This window comes from Amblyraja radiata, chromosome 22 (genome assembly GCF_010909765.2).
Source record: "Amblyraja radiata isolate CabotCenter1 chromosome 22, sAmbRad1.1.pri, whole genome shotgun sequence".
In the NCBI taxonomy this organism is placed as follows: Eukaryota; Metazoa; Chordata; class Chondrichthyes; order Rajiformes; family Rajidae; genus Amblyraja; species Amblyraja radiata.
In genome coordinates this window covers 34731584-34751486 of record NC_045977.1, presented here as the reverse complement: position 1 = coordinate 34751486, position 19903 = coordinate 34731584, and the positions used below count along the sequence as shown (strand labels likewise).

The window sequence follows — 19903 nt, the reverse complement described above, 5'->3', positions numbered from 1 at the left end:
TAACTCTGACTAGTATAGTCATAGTTTTACAGCACAGAAAAGGGTCATTTGACTCGCCTCATACATGTTGACCAATGAGCTAGTCCAATTTGCCTGCATTTGGCCCCTATCCCTTTAATCCTTTCCTACCTATATCTGTCCAAATGTCTTTTAAACGTTATAATTGTGTTCTGTAGCTTCCTCGGTCAGCTCATTACAGATACAGACCATCTCCTGAGTGGGAAAAAGTTGCTCCTGTGATCCCTGTTCAATTTCTTCCCTTGCCTTAGGCCTATGCCCTCTAGCTTTAGAATCCTCTACCCTGGGAAACAGACTGTGAATGTTCACTTTATTCATGTCCCTCATGAGCGTGCACTCCTCAATTAGGTCACCCCTCAGACTCCTTTGCTCCAAAAATGGTCCCAGCCTATCCAACATCTTGGTGTAACGAATCTCTTCTGCACCCTTTCCAACTTAATGACATCCTTCGTATAGCTGAACAACTGCACACAGTACTCCAAACATGATCTCACCAACAACGTTGCATCATGGTGTGCCAAGTTTTATTGTCAGTATCCTTTCCATAATACAGTTTCATCAAAGTGATCCCTTCCTGTTTCTAATATTTACCCATATAGCGTCACTGGACAATTCTCCAAGAATATCCTTTCTGAGCACTGTAGTTATGTCCTCCCTGATCAAAAAGGTCACCCCTGCCCTCTCCTTAACTGCATCTCTATCACGCTTTTTGTATCTATACCATGAAACTCAGCTGCCATTCTCGCCCTTCTCTCAGCCATGTTTCTGTTATGGTTATAATATCCCAGTCCCCCAAACCAATGCATGCTGTGAGTTCATCTTTCTTTCCTCTTAAGCCTCTAAGCCCCCTCAACTTTTGCTCATCTATTTCTATATCATTATTTGCAGTACAACAATACAGAACTATACAAGGCCAGTGGTGTAGCAATGTTACAAAATTTTGAGATTTTAAAAATCAAGTCTGTAATTTATCCCATCAGATAAAGCATAAAAATAAGTTTAATTTGACACCTAATTCACTTTCATATCTCAAGTATTTAAAAAGTTATGGCCATTTTCATACTCGGAAATGAGCATCTTGTTCCCTATTGATTTTCTATGGACATAACAAAAAAGTTGTGATCGTGAACAGTCAAAAGCCCATAACTTTCTTAAAAATTAAGAGAACTGAATGAAATTTTCAGTTATCATAGATTGAAGCATTCTGAAACAAATATAAAATAATCTTACTTGGATGACCTGAAATTAAAGCATATAATTAGTTAGTTACCTAATTGTAGCTAATTTCAGACTTCAATTACTAGATCTAAACATCTATCCATTTCTTAATAAATGATTAACATTTTTAAATAGCCTAAATGTCCAAATAATATTCACAAATAATTCACAATAAAACATGATTTTTAAATCTCATTTACATTAATTTATAGGCCAAATGGAAGGAATTCAGTGTTCAATTGCTGTAAATAAATGCCCATTTAAATCAGCTTTCCAGTGGGTCCCTGTGGAACGCGCTGGTTTAGAACGTTCACATTGCGGTAGATTTGTGCCCCAAATGCCCAGAAAAATACTGCGCGATATAATGGGCCCAAAATGAGCTACTCGCAATATTAAACTTTGTATAACGGGATCTTTAGAAGCCCTTTTTAATGTAAAAATATACAACCTACCTTCTGTGGTTTGCTTTATGAGACCCTGCGGTTGCTGGCGGTCGCGGGTTTAGAGATTGATTTTTAAACTACTATAACTATTATTCAAGGCCTTTAAACCTAATAATAGCTTTTGCGACGGGGTCTTCCAGCGATTTTTCGTTAATAATTAACTAGGCTGAACATCTTCGATTTGAACAGCCTAGAGAAAATCGCGTTTTAAACCCGCCCCCTCTAAACGGCGCCAAAATCGCGCACACCCGCAGCGGCAGATTTTCAAAGACGCTTCAGGTAGGCTTTGCAACATACCTAAGTGGTGTGGCTTACATTTTGGTACACTTCTATTGCGTTTTTTTTGGGGTCATATTTTGTCAGGCCATTTGAGGCTTTCTGTTTAGTCTTTTGCTTAATTGATAGGTAATTATTTGGTGGATAGTAGCTTTTGGAGCAAATTTAAATAAAACAAAAAAAACAAAACAATCTCACTTGATCCGTATATTAAAAAAAACACTGACCCAAAATTTGCTGTGGCAAAACATTTCCCAGGAGATACAGAAGCAGATTTTTTTTCCCCATGCCATTCAGCTGCAATTAATTCCAGATCACAGATAGCTGAAGTGGAAATTGATTGCCACATGGTCAGCACCATCTGGGAAATAAGAGGGTGGGGGCAATTTATCTATTTCCTTAGCCAGTTAAATGATTGTATGATCAACCAACCTTTAATGTGGCATTTTGGACATCTATTTAAAGCAAGTGTGCATGAAATTATCTATTTAAAAAATGTTTAAGAAAGATCTGCAGATGCTGGAAAAATCGCACGTAGACAAAAATGCTGGAGAAACTCAGCGGGTGAGGCAGCATCTATGGAGCAAAGGAATAGGCGACGTTTCGGATCGAGACCCGTCTTCATTTAAATGTGTATTTCTAAGATTTTCTCCCCAGTGGAATATAAAACACTGCAGATTTAAGACAGTTTGGATGCTTTAAATAGTGAAATTTAAGAACCAAACTTGGTATCTACTTGTGAAAGCTGTGTTTTAAATTGCACCACCAAGATCTGCAGTAAGTCAGAATTTCATTGTCCTGGCTCAAGGCATTTGACAATTAAACAATCCTGCGTCTTGAAAAACAAGTATTATTGCAGGGTCAGTGTGGCAATTATGTTATCTGTAAATTAGTGGGTCCATATATTCCATAACGAGTTCAATTTAAGACATCTTTTAATCATTTGCATATGTCAATTTAGTTGTTTAGGTGTGTTTTCCAAATAGAATATGCGGATTCATTATTACTTAATTGCTAACTAGTTTCAAAGGGCACAATCATTATAAACACCAATGTGATGCCCTAATACCTCTTTGTACTGCTAATAACAGGCCTAACTTTAATTCATTTTTGCAGTCCATTTTCTTGCGCTGGAGAGGTAAATGGTGGTGAGTTTGGCTTTTAGCGAGACTAACGGTGGATAAATGTAAATTTGAGGCAATTTACACATACAATTATATGGATTGTAATAGCAAAGAACTGCAGATCCTGATTTCAACCAAAGATAGACGCAAATTGCTGGAGTAACTCAGCGGGTCAGGTAGCATCTCTGGAGAACATGGATAGGTGAAGTTTCAGGTCTGAAGAAGGGTTCTGGCCTGAAATACTGCGTATTCATGTTCTCCAGGGATGCTGCCTGGCTTGCTGAGTTACTCCAACATTTTGTGTCTATCTACTATTATTTGGATCTTGTTTTCTGGAATCCTCTGCTCCTTTTATGTACCTCTGCCATTAAACGAGGTTTCATACATTTTTTTCAAAGAACTGTGCTCTGTCAGAGACCTGTAGTTAACCTAATTGGTTTATGAATGCATCTTTGAAGCATCCCTAATTTAACCATATCAAACCTAATTTTAGGCAAAAGCAGTATTATTTTTTAATAAAATAATTCCCTTGCTCCATAAGCCTCATAAATTGAGAATCCTGAAATGCAGGGACTAGTTTCAAAAGCATTTTGATTATTGCAGTGCTGTTTTATCTACGGCTTTTTCTTTTGAGAAATACTGCAGTAACATAAATTTCCAGGTGAATATTGCAGACATCCTGTACAATTTCCAATAGAATCCACTGATAAAAGGATTAGTTATTTGTCTTTAGTCATGTTGTATTTCATAGCACAATGTTGTATACAGCACAAAAATGGGCCCTTTCAGTCCACCTCAACTGTGCTGTTTTCCACATTCATCTATTTGCATTGTATCTGGACCCCTCTACACCCTTCTTATCCAAGTGCCTGTTTACATGCCACCCAAACATTGTGGTTGTATTTGCCTCTACTGCTTGTACTGACAGCTTGTTCCAGATAGCTACTCCCCTCTGTGTGGGGAAAAATGTCTCTTGGATCTCCTTTCATTTTCTCCTATTTCACCTTAAATCGCTTGTCTTTTGGAAAAAGACGCTAGCTATCCATGATCCTCGTTTTTATAAACGTTAATTTAATGTTTTTTGGTAATGGGGAGATAGATGATTTGATGATTTAACAAAGAGTACTAATCATTGACCCAGAGTCTCTGGTCTGTGGCACAGCATCAGTATTCATTCCAGTCTCAAATGAGTATCTCACAACGATATAGCAATTTCAATGGCATTAATCATTCTGAAGCCTATTGTCAATTCTTGGGAATCTCTGGCATCCAACAGCAGTGATTTCATCAAGCTGGCTAAACTAAGCACAAAAGACAATTCTAAATTGGCAGACCAGGTATCGAAAGCCTTTTTTTAAAGTATCATTAAACAAAAACAAAATATTAAATTGGGCATCTTTTAAAATGTCATGTTTTGTAATATATTATGTGAGGGATTTATATTGTGCAGTTTGCTAGGAAGATAATTAATACAATACAATACAATTCAATTTATTGTCATTTGGACCCCTTGAGGTCCAAACGAAATGTCGTTTCTCTAGCCATACATTACAAACAAATAGACACAAGACACAACATAATTTACATAAACATCCATCACATTGCTGCCAAAAAAACTTATCTCTCCACTGCACTCTCCCTCCCCCATGTCAGAGTCAAAGTCAAAGCCCCCGGCGGGCGATGGCGAATTGTCCCGCGGCCATTAAAGCCACGCCGGGTGATGCAAGGTCGCGCACCGGGTTCTTGATGTTAGAGCCCCCGGCGCGCGCTCGCAGAGACTCGCAGCCATTCCAAGCCGCGCGGGGCGGTGATGTAGGCCCCGTTCCAGGAGCTCTTCAACCCCGCAACTCGGGCGGGAGAAGTCGCCGTTGCGGGAGCCCTGAAAAGCGGTCTCCCTCCAGGGACCAGCGGGCTCCCGGTGCCGTCCGCCAAACCCGCAGTTGCAGCCTCCGAATCTCCGGGGGTCGGGTCGCAGCAGCGTCCACCACAGCTCCACCCGCTCTGGACTCGGCCAGCTCCGCGACGGTGAGTAGTCGGCACCACAGCCCCCGGTCTTCCTGTTGGAGGCCGCTCCTCGTTGCAGCCCCAACGACAACGGAGACCCGACAAAGAAAAGGTCGGGTCTCCCGTGCAGGGAGAGATTTAAAAGTTACCCCAACCCCCCCACACACACATACCCCAACAAAAATAACAAAAACTACATAAAAACATAAGACATAAAATAATAAAAACGCAGACGGACTGCAGAGGCCGCTGCTGACGAAAGTCGCGCCGCCCACCAATTGGGTTTGACAAACCATTAGAAAAAACTTTTAATAAGATATTTGATGTTCAGTGAGTTCATGTCTTGTGCGTAGATTTCCCAATCTTTCTTGGTACTCTTCAGGTGAACATTTAGTAGGTGACTCACATTATGCATTCATTATATAGTGTAGAATGACGAGAGGAGAATCTCCTTCAGAACTTTCAATTTGCTTACTTTTTTTTTAAATGTCACACTTGAAAATTCTGCCATGTCTTTTTTCCAACAACAAGATTTGATGAGAATCTCCTTCAAATGCATCATGTGAGTTAAGAAATTAAATACCAAGAAGGGACTGATATTTGTGATGTGCAGCTTTTTAAAAAAAATTATTCGTCTTGGTTTTTACCTTTTTGGTGCTGTGCTGGGAATGGGAATGTTAGCTTTCAATTTTGTTCATTTTAAAACACTTCAGTGGTTTTTAAATCTGATGGAATAGATTTGCCTTTATTTGGAGGTTTCTTTGCACAGTAATCCAAAATCTGCAATAATCTTCCTAACCTTCCTATGAAATCCCTTTTGCATTGCAGAGTATAATGAATGCAGCTGGACACAACATGATGTCCTGATAATATGTGACAGAACGTCCGTATCACTTTCATGGAGTGTAGTCTGGATATAATTGCATGCCTAAATTAACATCTGTTCAGCTGTTACATCTAAATCCTTTATTTTCACTTGCAAAATGGAAGCTATCTTAACCCACAGAGCATAGCAGATGAATTGTTCCATCAGGACACTTGCCATCTGCTTATCACTAACATAGCTATATTGCTTTATGGCTTTATATTTTAAATAAAGCATGACAAACTGTCTAGGTACAACAGATGAATCTTTCAAAAACAGCCACATTGATTTGTGGAGTCCAATTTATTTCTAATATACCTCTTTCATGTGAAATTATTGAAGTTAGGAAAAGAAAGCTGTTAAATGAAACGTTCTAAGCAGTTGTGGGGAGAAGTGCAAGGTAATTTCAATGGAGTAGATTAAGCAGTTCCAATATAAAACTGAAGTATATAAAATTAAATATTAAGGATTAAAATACGTTATATACCCACTCTTGACAATTATGCATCTTTTTGCTGTTGCATTAGTTATATGAATGGAAACAAATTGAAAATGGCAGGTGCATTGAGGATGTAAGCCTTTACCGTAAGAGCTTTAGAGTTTGTCAAAATCAGAGTAAAGGAGATTAATATAATGTGATTATTCCAGTACTGACATGAGCACATGTGAGAAACTAATTGCTAAACTGATGCAATAACATTTTGTTTTCTTATTTTCGGTAATCTAGTAGATGAATTGTATTTAAAACAAATCAACCAAATGTTGCACTTCGCACAGGCACATTCTGCTTGTATTGCTTTTTGGAAAAAATTAACTACATTACGTTGCATCAAAGTAATAATGTATCACTCATCACTGTTTTGATCAGGGTTTAAAAAGAAATGCAGTTATTCCACTACTTTCTTTGCCTCTATACAATTTCCTTCAATATTTTTGGTCAGGTACAAATCCATTCCTCTATCAAATGTTATATTGTTGTAAAGCATTTAATAACATTTTGCATTTGAGATTTTTTGCCAAAGTAAAAATTGTTTGAAAAATTTGTGGAATTGGTGTTTTTTGTAATTGTTTTAAATAATGTGGAGAAAATGTACAAAGCTACATTAAAACTGAAAAGTTAGCATAAATACAGTATTATCTTTTCCAGGAATTGACTATAAGACCACTACAATCCTGTTGGATGGCAGGCGTGTAAAGCTAGAGCTCTGGTAAGATCTTTAAAAATATATATTCCCCTAACACCTTTGTTCTTAACGTTTTGCTGTGTTTTAAATAATTTTATTAATCTAAATTTTTTTTTAATGAAGTTTGGTTTTGATTGTCTCAGACATTCACAAATTCTCCATCTTTTGGTAGTTGGTGTGATTAGCTGCCTGTCAAAGCATTTCAGGAGCGGGCACCTCGGCATTCAATGTTGAGCTTGACAGAAGTGCCTCCTAGTATATTGTACAGCTGCTCCTCGACCTACGATGGTGTTGCGTTCCAATAAACCCATCGTAAATGGAAAATATCATGTCGAAAACGCATTTAATACAATTTGATCACGTGACCGGCAGTGAACTGCGGCTCGCTGCTGTTGCCCAGCGTTTGCACCATCGTAAAATGGAAATATCTTAAGTCGAAGCATCGTAAATCGGGGAGCATCTGTACACCTTAATTGTAAACTAAACTTCAAATTCTTGAGCTGTCATGGTGGAATTTAAATTCTCGCTCTCATTAGCCTGGTTATGGGATTAGGCCCCACTACAGAGTTCAGACAGGAAGTACTATGGGAATACTCTGTTGTTTGGATGTGCTGCTGTTCAGATGAGTTTTAAATGGACATCTTATCTGTCATCAAGTGAAAGAGTAGTGCCAATAACACTAACCAAAGAGTAGATACAAAATTCTGGTATTCTTTCTAATCAATATCACTAGAACAGATTGACACCATGTATTGCAGTTGATGAGACGTAATTGTGCTCAATTCTGTGCATCTCGGTTGTGACTGCATTTCAAAACTCACATAATTGTAAATCACTTTGCCAGTGGCATGTTCTGAGGTTGTAAAGTTAACTTTTTTTGTCCCTTCCCTACTGTATGGACTAATTCAATGATTTAATGGATCATGCACAAGTCATTCAGGTGCTTGAGTTTTTACACCATTCAATGGTGGCATGTAACATTTGTATTACCATATCTACTAACAAATCAAATCTTTGCTGTTACTTTGTGGAATACAATGTTACAGAATAAGCAGATGCTGGGAAAAGCTCCAGGTCAAGCAGCATCTATCTGTAGAATGGTTTATCTCAAATGTGTAACCTGTTACATTTCTAACTTGGGCAAAGAAAAGTGATGTAAGGGGAAGTTTGTCCTAGGATGAAGGGTAAGAGAAATTAATTGACAGAATAAATTTAACAAAAGATTGGCTACTGTATGTCTTAAGGGATTTAGCATTCAAGCGGAGCAAATGCAATTGCACACCAGTGGACTAAATCTACTGTCCCCGGAAATAAGCATGAGTAACCCATCCATATTTGATTGCAGTGGAGGCAGCATACCAACTTGCTCATTTAAATTATTTCAAGTGTCTAGCCAGCACTGTTGATTTGGTATTTCAGCGGTGAGCTATTATAGTGAATGGCTACCTTAAAGGGGGTGGCTTATGGATGAAGCAGTTAACAAGCTGACATTATAGCCACTTGTTATTTGATCTATTTTTGTTTTCTGTATATCTCAAACAGTTCAATTATTCCCTTCACCCCTCCCCTTTCTTTGCAACTTGGAAATCTAACATTTAAACTTTATGGTGATCAAATAAAATCCTTTCTGTTTCACTGCACATAAACACCGTGCCTGGCTGAGTATTTCAGTATTTTCTGGCTTTTATTTCAGATTCTCAGTTTTTTCAGAAGAGAGACCCTCAGGAATTTGAGTAAATTGCAGATTCGGGACAAATCCAAGTCAGTTGAAGGATAAAAAACAAGACGCAGGAGGAACTGAGTAGGTCAGGCAAGATCGGTGGAGGGAAATGGATAGATTAAGTTTCTGGTTGGGACCTTTCTTCAAAATTGACCTGACCCAGACATCTGTCAATTTCCCTCCACAGATGATGCCTGACCCACCTATTTCCTCCACCGGTTTGTTTATAGCTCATGATTCTAGCTTCTGCGGTTTCTTCCGTCTCCATTATACTGCTGAAGGATATATAGATGTATGTAAGGATAGCAGAATATGTTGGTATGAAAAGTTAAAGGGGGAAAATAACCTTTTCTGTGCTGCATATGAGACATAGCTGGAGATTGTGTAGGGTGGGGATAAGGTACGGAGAAGAATGGTGAATGTAGGAAGATGAGAAATAATGGCCTATAGATTTCCTTGATGAAATGGTAGGGGCAGATGTAATCCGGTCTTCAGGGTTGAAATCTAATGTCTTAGCAGATGGAGATCTGAAATTAAAAAAATTGTTCAGGATAATATTGGTAATTGTATGATTCTATATACCAAGAACACATCTTCAGCAAATGTTTTGGTAGTTGGCACCTTCCACCACCAATCTGTTCCTGGGCTAATAATAGCACAGCAGTGGTCCAAGCTGTATTTTGCTGAGTGTGGGCCAGTGATGTTAAACCATGACTGTTGAATGCTCTCCAAACTGTTACCAATGTTTTCATTTATGTTTGTAACTGTATATGTTTTATCACTCGAGCTTTAATATCTTTATAGCTTTAATATCTAAGATATAAGACATTCCTTCGCTCCATAGATGCTGCCTCACCCGCTGAGTTTCTCCAGCTTTTTGTCTGCCTTAGCTTTAATATCGTGTCTTTTTATGAGTGCTTATTTGACCATGTTGTAAATTTTGCATTTTAATTAGAATTAGGATGCATTTTTTAATTTTCAGAACCATCTTGTAAGATTTTAAGCAAGAGCACAAAACCTAAGGATGCATGAAAATGTAAAAAATATATAGATTCCCTGGCAGTTGTTCTGAGCTAAAGTAAAATAGTAGATTCTCAATGTAAGATGAATGGCAATGACTGCTGTATGTTAAGCCTAGATCATTGATGCAATTGTAAGAATGCTTTTATACTTGTTTAAAGATTGTTGGGCAATCTTTAAACAAGAAAAAATATATTTCTTCCTTGGTTCAGGAAATTTTAAAGTAACAACACATTATTGAAAGATGGATCTCAATAACTAATTATAAGATTTTTAAAAAAAACTATGTCCACATTTATTTGCAAAAAACTGTTAAAACAATATTAATATTCTTATTTTTTTCCACGCACATTTCTTGGAGAAAATTGTTTTGAAAGCACTGTTACTAAGTTGATTTTTTATTTTATTTTTAGGGACACTTCAGGCCAAGGGAGGTTCTGCACTATCTTCAGGTCCTATTCCAGAGGTGCACAGGTATGTAGAACTTCGAAAATAGGAGCAGGAGTGGGACATTCATTCCTTAAATCGTCATCCATTGACCATTAGCAACCATAGCTAATTCTATATCTGAGCCCTGTTTTCCTGTTCACTTTCCATACCATTCAATCCCATTTTTGATCTAGAAATCTATCTACCTCTTTGTTGGTGGAGTATTCCATAGGTTAACCACCCTCGGAATCATGAGGGTTCTCCTTGCCTCAGTCTTGAATGCCTTAAGGGCCTGTCCCACTTGGCGATTTTTTTCGGCGACTACTGACATCATTGACTGACGTATCAGGTCACCGAAAAATTTGCGGCGTGATGTCGGCCTGTCCCTTTACCCGATGTCCTGGGATTGTGGCTTATTGTCCTATCCGCTCCACATCAAGTATGCATATCCCTCTCCGAGTTATATTCTGAGGGAAATTGCAACCGTTGAGACTTGATATTGAATTCATAATTACTGGTTTGCACCAGACATTATCAGTTCTGATCATCAACGACCTGTAACGCTACATCTACCTAACCTGCAGAATCTTCAGCATTCTTTATTTTAATTTTGGACTCCTTGCTGCATCTCATTAGAGTTTATATTCAATGGATAAATCATCGTGTCGTGGTACTTTTTGTTATTTAATTAACATTGAGATTTGCTGCTGTTGGTTACACTTTATTGTGCAATATCAATTCAAATTGTATAAGGTTGGTAAGGCAGTGAGCTGAGATTGTAGTATTGTTCCAATAGTATAGTTAGTGCTATCTAATGATTCATCTCCAAAAATTACAGTACTTAATAAGATACTGGAAGTTTAGGGTTGTAATTTTAATCCAGTAGTTTTGTTATTAGTATTTAGATTCATACAGCGTGGAAACAGGCCCTTTGGCACAATTTGTCCACACCAGCCAACATGTCCCAGCTACACTAGTCCCACCTGCCTGTGTTTGGTTCATATCTCTCAACCTGTCCTATCCATGTAACTGTCTAGACATTTCTTAAATGTTGCCTCAACTACTTCTTCTGGCACCCTGTTCCATACACCCCTTTGTGTGAAAATGTTACCTCTCAGATTCCTACTAAATCTTTTCCCTTTCACCTCTGGTCCCTGATTTCCCCAACTCTGGGCAGGAAACTGTGCATCTACCCGATCTGTTCCTCATGATTTTATGCACCTCTATAAGATCACCCCTCATCCCCCTGCACTCCAACCAATCCCAGCCTACTCAACCTTTCCCTATAGCTCGCACCCTGGAGTCCTTACAACATCCTTCTATGTCCCATGTAATGTCATTGGGGCATCTTGATTTAAATTGTCTACACAATGGCTATTCTTAAAGGTTGTTTTGTAGAAAACTTTGTAATAAACACACTAAGTGACAGTATTTATTATTCATTAGCTTCAGAAAATTTATTTTGTATGGCATCGACATTTGATGGCTTCTGTTTATCACCATTTCCCAATTAGTATAAATGCAGGAAGTATTAACCAGATATTTGGTTTATGGACAATTATACTTGTAGTTCGATTATTGTAATGCATTTCCTCTTTTCAGGAAAGTCATAATTAGTGAAAATAATAAGGAAATATTTTTTCCTCAGGGTATACTCTTGGTTTATGACATCACTAATAGATGGTCCTTTGATGGAATTGACCGGTGGATTAAGGAAATCGATGAGGTAAAATGCTTTTTATTTTGCTGTAAAAAACATTGGATTTCTGCTGGAACTCTTTTTATCACCTGCCTTTCATATCACCAAACATTCCCCACTGACGGAAGGCAAATAACTTTTACCTTCTTCCTCCTTTTCTCCCGCGGTCGGGGCAATCGAAACTTCTGCGGTCTGGGTGATCGAAGCTCTCACAGTCGGCGATTGAAGCCCCCGCATCGGGGCGATCAAGGCTTCCGCGATTGAAGCTCCCGAAGTCGATCCCTAACAAAGGGACTGCCAGCTCCACGATGTTAAGGTCGCAGTGCAGACGGAGATGCGATACGGAAAAAGTTGCATCTCCATCAAGGGAAGAGATTAAAAAAAGTTTCCCCCAACCCCCCACATAATACAAAACTAAAGATACACTGAAGCATACAAATAATACAGAATATATAAAAAATAATATGCACTGTTTACATGTTGCACAAATAATGCCATTGCTTTAGCTGACCAATGTAAAATCAACTGTGCCATTTTATTCGTGGTTACGATACATCTGCAATAATATTGTATACCATAATGTAATTACTCTGGAGATATGCAAAACCTATTATTTCCAACAAGCTGCTTACTATCAACATTACAATAGTGCACAAATAAATTGTGTACAGACACATTAAGAATTTACTGATGAATTTCATGACTAGTCACTTTTAGGATTTAATTACGATAATCTTTTAGGTGCTAGTGGCTGGAATGCACTATCATATAATGATTAAATTCTTTACAAAAGCTAAAAAGTGCTGGTGATGCAGAACCTTTGAGTAAATTTTGTACTCCAATCCAAGATTAATACTAGTCACTGGCAGAAAAGTAGTTATTTTGCTGGATGTTTAGTTTAGTTTAGAGATACAGCGTGGAAACAGACGCTTCGGCCCACCGGGTCCGCACCGACCAGCATTCCTCGCAAATTAACACTACCCTACACACACTAGGGATAATTTTTACATTTACCAAGCCAATTAACCTACAAACCTGTGCGTCTTTGGAGTGTGGGAGGCAACTGAACATCTCAGAGAAAACCCACGGGGTCACAGGGAGAACGTACAAACGCTGTACAGAAAGCACCTGTAGTCAGGATCGAACCTGGGTCTCCAGCGCTGCATTCGCTGTAAGGCAGCAACTCTACCGCTGCGCCACTGTGACCACATTCTCACGAGTTATTTTTGGGTCAAGTATTTATTTACCCATGTTTCATGTGAATTGTACGATTATAGCTATCTGAGAAAACCTGTGGATCGATTTAAGAAAATACAAAGTAATAATTTCTAATCCTGGAGGAGTTCAGATTATTTTTTTCGAATATATGCTCACTTTTGCAATTATCTTAACATTTTAAGTGTATACCAACAGTCTAAATAGCAATTCCTTCTTGGGTTTTGGGATGGGCGCTATGGTCTTGAGATATTCCAAAAATAATTACTTTGTCCGCTGTTATACTGAACCGAATTAGCAGATGCATGTAAGGAATTTCTACATTTTACTTGGGACTTAATCGTCTTGAAATGGTTTCACCTCAACCGTCTACAGATTTGACGGTCAATGTTTTTTTTAAGCATTGAACAATTGAAAATGACACTGAATAATAATGACAATTTGATTGTTATTTCGCATCACTCTCGAGACCTCGGTCGGTGATGGGGCCTCATGGTGAAGCCTTGTGGTAGCGGCGGTGATGCCTTGTGGGTCAACCCACGGTCGATGAGAAGGCGTGGGGGGACCGCCATGGGGGAGGTAAGAACAATGGAGGACCTGGCGTGGGGGTGGAGGGGGGGAAGAACAATGGGGAGGGAAGGTGAACAAAGGACAATGGGGACCCAGCGTGGGGGAACCGCTGGGGGGGGGGGGGGGGGGGGGGCGGAAGGAGGAGGAGGAGGAGGAGGAGGAGGAGAGAACAAAAGTAGGAGCCGGCGTGCTTTGTAACTTTATCTGAGCCATAGGTGGCCGCTATTTGTATACATTGGGTATGCAAGCAAAGAATTTCACTGTGCCTTGTCATATGTAACAATAAAATAATCTATTCTAGGTAACAACTGCAAACAGTTCTCTTTAGTTTGTAGCTGAATGTGAATTCTTTTTTTTTGGTGTTGATAATATTTATTTTAAACAAAAGTCTAGTATTTGTTTCAAAAGTTGCTGGTACTGAAACACTAGAGCCAAACCAGATAATTAACTATCCTTAACTGGTATTTGATCCCATCACAAGATTTGAAATATCTGATTTATCATGTAGCATGATTTGGAGAGTCGCATTTAACTGCGTCGAAAGCTTTTAACTTTTGATTATTTTATACCTTTCTGCGTGTGATTTCACATTTTGTTGGATATCTGAATCGAGAGCAATATATTATCGACCAGGAATACAAAATCACGTTGTACATGAGGTGGTACACAAAAAAGCTGGAGAAACTCAGCGGGCGCAGCAGCATCTATGGAGCGAAGGAAATGGGCAACGTTTCGGAAACCCTGAGGTGGTTGTCTTGCAGTGCTGAGAATCACACGGTTTTTAATTGAATAGATATGGACATTTCGTGGCCATCGAGGATGCAGAGAACAGGCACAAAATGATGAATCTTGATCACCTGTGCACTGGAAAGGACAGGTTGTCATAGAAGTGTGCACTATTTGTTGCTTTTAGAACAACATGCTCCAAGATCCTGGGGAAAAAATGGCTCGGACAAAACTGATTATTAATAACCCATTATCTGTTATTTGCACTTTATCAGTTTATTTATTCATGTGTGTATATATTTTATTATGGCATATGGACACACTGATCTGTTTTGTAGTAAATGCCTACTATGTTCTGTGTGCTGAAGCAAAGCAAGAATTTTATCGTCCTATCAGGGACACATGACAATAAACTCACTTGAACTTGATCCCCTGGGAATACAGATCCTCCCCAAGTTATGGGCAATTTTCCTCCGATCTGTAAGCAATCCAAATATTGCAGGAGAAACATTGTGTAGTTGAGTTCCAGCCCATAACTAGACACTCTACTATTATAATAGGATGGCCAAAATTACCAATGTGTTCTAAATTAATCTAGTTTGTTGAAGCAGTGTTTTTAAAAGAAAGTGTGGGGAAAAGGACGCGTTTACAAACATCTTGTCATTATCAATATAATGCAATAAACAACTCTAGTTGTTTCATACGAGTGTTATCAAACAAAGGTCATAGTCAAACAGAGATATCTGTAAAAGTAACCAACTATTTTGACATACAAATGCAGATTGCTCTGTGACAATTGAAAGAGTGACGCATGCTTGTCAGTGATGAAGCATTGCGAATGCATAAGCTGTTAGAAGTAGACAAATGCCAAACTCCTGGAGAATAGTAGTTGTGGAAGATTTATCAAGATAATAGAGGCTAGGTCTACAGATGAGCATTTTTTTAAAATAAATGGTATTCTAATGTTAGGAACAATTGCTTCAACAGGCATTTTGTTTGGTTCCTGCTTGGAAATTACTATTTGTGCACAAGATCAAAAGCCCATTCAGATTAGGAACCAGAGAGTGATCACATTCATAATTTCATTTGCACTGAGTATTTCCAACATTATTTTAGGAAGTATTGTTGGTCAGGTAGCTCTAAGTACAATGAGTACAACGAGTGGAGTTGGTGCATTAAGATAAGGATTCTAGAAGGTAGTGGGGATGGGTGGAAAATGCATGGCTGGCAAGGTGAAATTAGAATAGTCCCAACTTTTTATTTTAAATTGGCTGATCAGAATGGTCTTGGTTTAAACTTTCATCCGGGGTGTAGCATTTCTGAGAGTTAGCCTAAAATGTATGCTGAAGAGATGGGTTTGCGGCTAAGACCTTCTGATTTTGAAGCTGACGCTGCCTGACTAGATTGGGAATAATTTGAGGCCGAATAAGGCCTCTGGGGAAAGAATGTATTGAACTTTTTTTTTTTAACCCAATTACATGTGCACCATATACAATTTCCTTTAATATTTCTATTTCATTACAGCATGCTCCAGGTGTGCCAAGGATCTTGGTTGGCAATAGGTTGCATCTTGCCTTCAAGCGGCAGGTTCTCACAGAACAGGCTCGTGCCTATGCTGAAAAAAATGGAATGACGTTCTTTGAAGTTAGTCCACTCTGCAACTTCAATGTGACTGAGTCGTTCACAGAGCTATCTCGCATTGTGTTGATGAGACATGGCATGGAAAGGTTCTGGAAACCAAACAGAGGTACGGAAGAACTGTGATAATTTTTGTCCTTGAATTTTAAACATTGTTAACGTTGTATAGAAGAGTATAAAATCTTTACAGGGATCAATTAGAACAGTAATTTAAACAGAAATTTATTCCGTGTTGAGCTTGATGCTCAACTAGTTGCTTTCTGTTTAATAGACGATATGTTTAGTTTAGTGATACAGCAAAGAAACATGCCCTTCAGTCCACTGAGTCTACGCTGACCATCGATTCCTGTTCATACTATTCTGTTATCCCAATCCATTCCCTACAAAGCAGGGCAATTTTCAGAGGCAATTATCCCACAAACCCACATGTCTTTGTAATGTGGGAGGCACGCTACTGGGGCATTATTTAACAATTTACGCAATTATTTAACAACTTGGGACAATTGCTGACTCATTTTTGTATTATTAATTGAATAATTTTGCAGTAATCTCTGCCACCAAGTGCGAATACCTGGTACTGCAAGACACAATTCTCGTATTCTCTAATTTTGTTTGTCGTCAAATAATTTGTATGTGTGTTCATTTGCAAATAAATTGTGGAGGTTTAATCACACTTTGTATATTTAAAACAACAAAAAATTAGATCTTAAGTGTATTTTCTTTTTTTTTTGATTTTGTTTGCAGTAAATTTATACACAATGAGTTAGAGCAAAGTTCACTCATGAAATAAAAGACCCAGAGGATTGTGAAAAGATTATTTATGTCCTTTGGCTGATCTGAAGTTTAGGCTGAGATTTTATTCCCATAACCTTAAGATGGAAAATGTATTCCTGTTTCTTCCTTTACCAGAAGAACCAGTCCTAACACACCTGTGAGGGCTTGATAAATAACAAAAAGTTAACTAATGTTTCTTTAAACAAAAGTGAACACTTAAGCAAACGTCTCCATAATAACTATTATCACCTTCAAATTTGGTCCTATGTCATAAACAACACTTGGTTTGAGTTACTACCTAAAACCGTGCCCAGTTGTTAACTTGTAGTTATCCACTTGCATGAGTTTTTAACTTTTTTTCAATTAAGCAAAATAAGCATTTATAATCAGTTTGAGGGCTTATCACTTATACCCGACATCAACATGCATGTTCTTGGCCCATTGGGGATGGGTCACATAATCAGATGCTGAATAAAGTATGGAGCTTTAGTGTATTTATTTATAAAGGGATGTTCTGACTGAGGCCAATGGCTTAATTTTATGATGCCCAACCCTGACTTACATAATCAGGTCCTGTCAGTATCGGGTTGAATAGTGGAGTGTTATTGTCTACAGCTTTGAAAGTCACTGCAAATGAAATATTGAAGCCTTGTTTTCCCAGTAGATTTACCTGATTAAAACTGCGTTCATCATGTTATTTGAACCATTTTCATTTAAATGCACGCAGACATTTTGGGAAAAATTGATACCAATTGTGTGATTGCCCATACTCTTGCTATGTGTTTTGATATTGAAGAGTTAAACTGTCACTCTCCATGTTCTCTTGTTGGATATCTTTCCAGAACAAGAGCTTTGCTTTAATACAAGCTAAAAAACAAATGGTACTTAATTTTATTTCTCTTTTATCAGTATTCACCCTGCAAGATCTTTGTTGCCGAGCCATTGTTTCTTGCACGCCAGTTCATCTTATTGACAAACTACCACTACCTGTTGCCATTAAAAGCCACCTGAAGTCTTTCTCCATGGCCAATGGAATGAATGCCGTCATGATGCATGGGCGTTCGTACTCACTAGCCTCAAGCAGCGGTGGAAGCAAGGGAAGCAGCTTGAAGCGGTCAACTAAACCCCCTAGACCACCACAGAGTCCACCCCAGAGCTGCACACGTACTAACTGCAAAATCTCTTAGCAAAATGGTTTTCTTTCAGGCTTTCATTTTTGGCAAGAACTTTGTCAGTTCAAGCTTGAAACCTGAACTCCTCCAATGAAATAGTTCTCGCAGCTTCCTACTGGACCAAATGAAGATTGGCTCTGCAGTTTTATTGAAATAAACTTTTATTTGATCAATGAACAAGCACGCTAGTTGAAACGGATACTCATTACAATTTGTTTTGACAATTTGCACTGAAGCTTCAAACTAGAGTGTTTTTAAAACAGCTTGCAGGTGCCACTTTTAATAAAGGGACAGCCAGTTTTAAGGAAGGTGGTCCTGGCTTGTTTACATGGCTTTGATCAGAATTTAAATCTTTACCTTTGTCCTCCAGACTAAATTAATGCTCCACGTAGTAGAGAAATAAATCTCTGGGAATTGAACCAGTACACATGCAAAGAATGCTCTTGCTACTATACTCCTTACTAGCATCACTAAACTCCCGTGCCTTTTGATATAGACTGTATCTAGCCTGCAATGGCCTGCACGTGGCCTTTCATACCTTAACCATGCCTTGCATCTTTATCTTCTGAAGGCCAGCTCTTAAAGGTCGACTGACAAGGTCATGTGTTTTTTTTCCCCACCGTTCTTAATATACCAATTAATATGTACTATTATTTAATTTGCATTATAGACTACTTTTGTAATATTGTTCTGTTATTTGTATGCTGTCATTGTTGATTTAGTGCTTGTTTAAATACAATACATTAGCAAAAGTTGCAATTTTGGCTCAGGTGATGGGATCCAGTCTCCATCCCCAATTTCTTAAATCATGAATAATATTCTCAGCAATATAGAGCAATTTCAAGGCCTCCACCATTGTTAGGAAGTGCTCGTATTCTGAATGGCAATTGTATAAATCAACTGCACTCGGAAATCATGATGGCAGAAGCACTTGTTCTTCTGTTTCCTTAACCCCCCCCCCCCTCTCTCTATCAAGGAAAAGAGTAGAACTTACTCTTTTGTAAGTGTTAATTGTATTTCTCTTGTTATAAAAAAACTTTGCATTTTGGCCACTAATTGTAACAGCTTTCTGTTTTGGATGACACTTGTTAAAGGTAAACTGACTAAATGGAGAGAATGCATAGGAGAAACCTACTGTAACACTGAGAATAGACCACCTTCGGCACCTGAACTGGATAATAGTTGCAGTATCACCTAGAACCTGAGAGAGAAAAAGGGAACAATTTAAGACAAATGTTCGATTATGTAAAACACTATTTCATATTTATTATAGCTGCTGTGTGACATTCAATGATTTTTAAGTGTTTTATTGGCATTTTACTTTGTACAGTTTCAATGTTCGATTGTGAAATACATTTTCTTTTGTAAAATAATATGCCTGGTCTGTCTTTACCCATTTAGTGAAATGCATTAACATTTGTTGAATGAAAATATTCCAAATATATGAAGTGTTCATAATACTTAAGGGATTATTGGAAAGGTATCTTGCGTTCTTGAAAATCAATTGTTACAGGGAGCCATTGCAATGGCAACACCCAGTGTAGAAGAATATTCACTCGGTATCCAGTTGTATTGGGCAAGCTTTCACTGCATTTACTCATCTCAAATGTCAGCTGAGGACAAAGTAGATGATGCACGCTCTACACTTTTGTACCAAGTGTAAACACCAGGATGAGAGATGATTGGAGCATGATGTTCATGGGTGAAAATTGAAACCTAAAACTTACCATTTCCTCAGGACACCCGATACTAATTCCATGTCAGCATTTCTACAGAATGTAATTCTTGCGTGTCTAATACAGTCGCAA

General features: G+C 38.3%; 1 protein-coding gene across 1 annotated transcript in view; it reads left to right on the top strand.

Moving 5' to 3' along the window:
- Nucleotides 1-19468, top strand: part of LOC116985899 (ras-related protein Rab-40C) — a 40227-nt gene extending 20759 nt beyond the window's left edge. The window contains exons 2-6 of the mRNA XM_033041015.1: nt 7096-7156; nt 10286-10346; nt 11950-12027; nt 16036-16258; nt 17833-19468. Of these exons, the coding sequence (XP_032896906.1) occupies nt 7096-7156; nt 10286-10346; nt 11950-12027; nt 16036-16258; nt 17833-18110 (701 nt within the window). The 3' untranslated portion in view covers nt 18111-19468. The remainder of the gene's footprint in view (nt 1-7095; nt 7157-10285; nt 10347-11949; nt 12028-16035; nt 16259-17832) is intronic.
- Nucleotides 19469-19903: the final 435 nt, after the last annotated feature.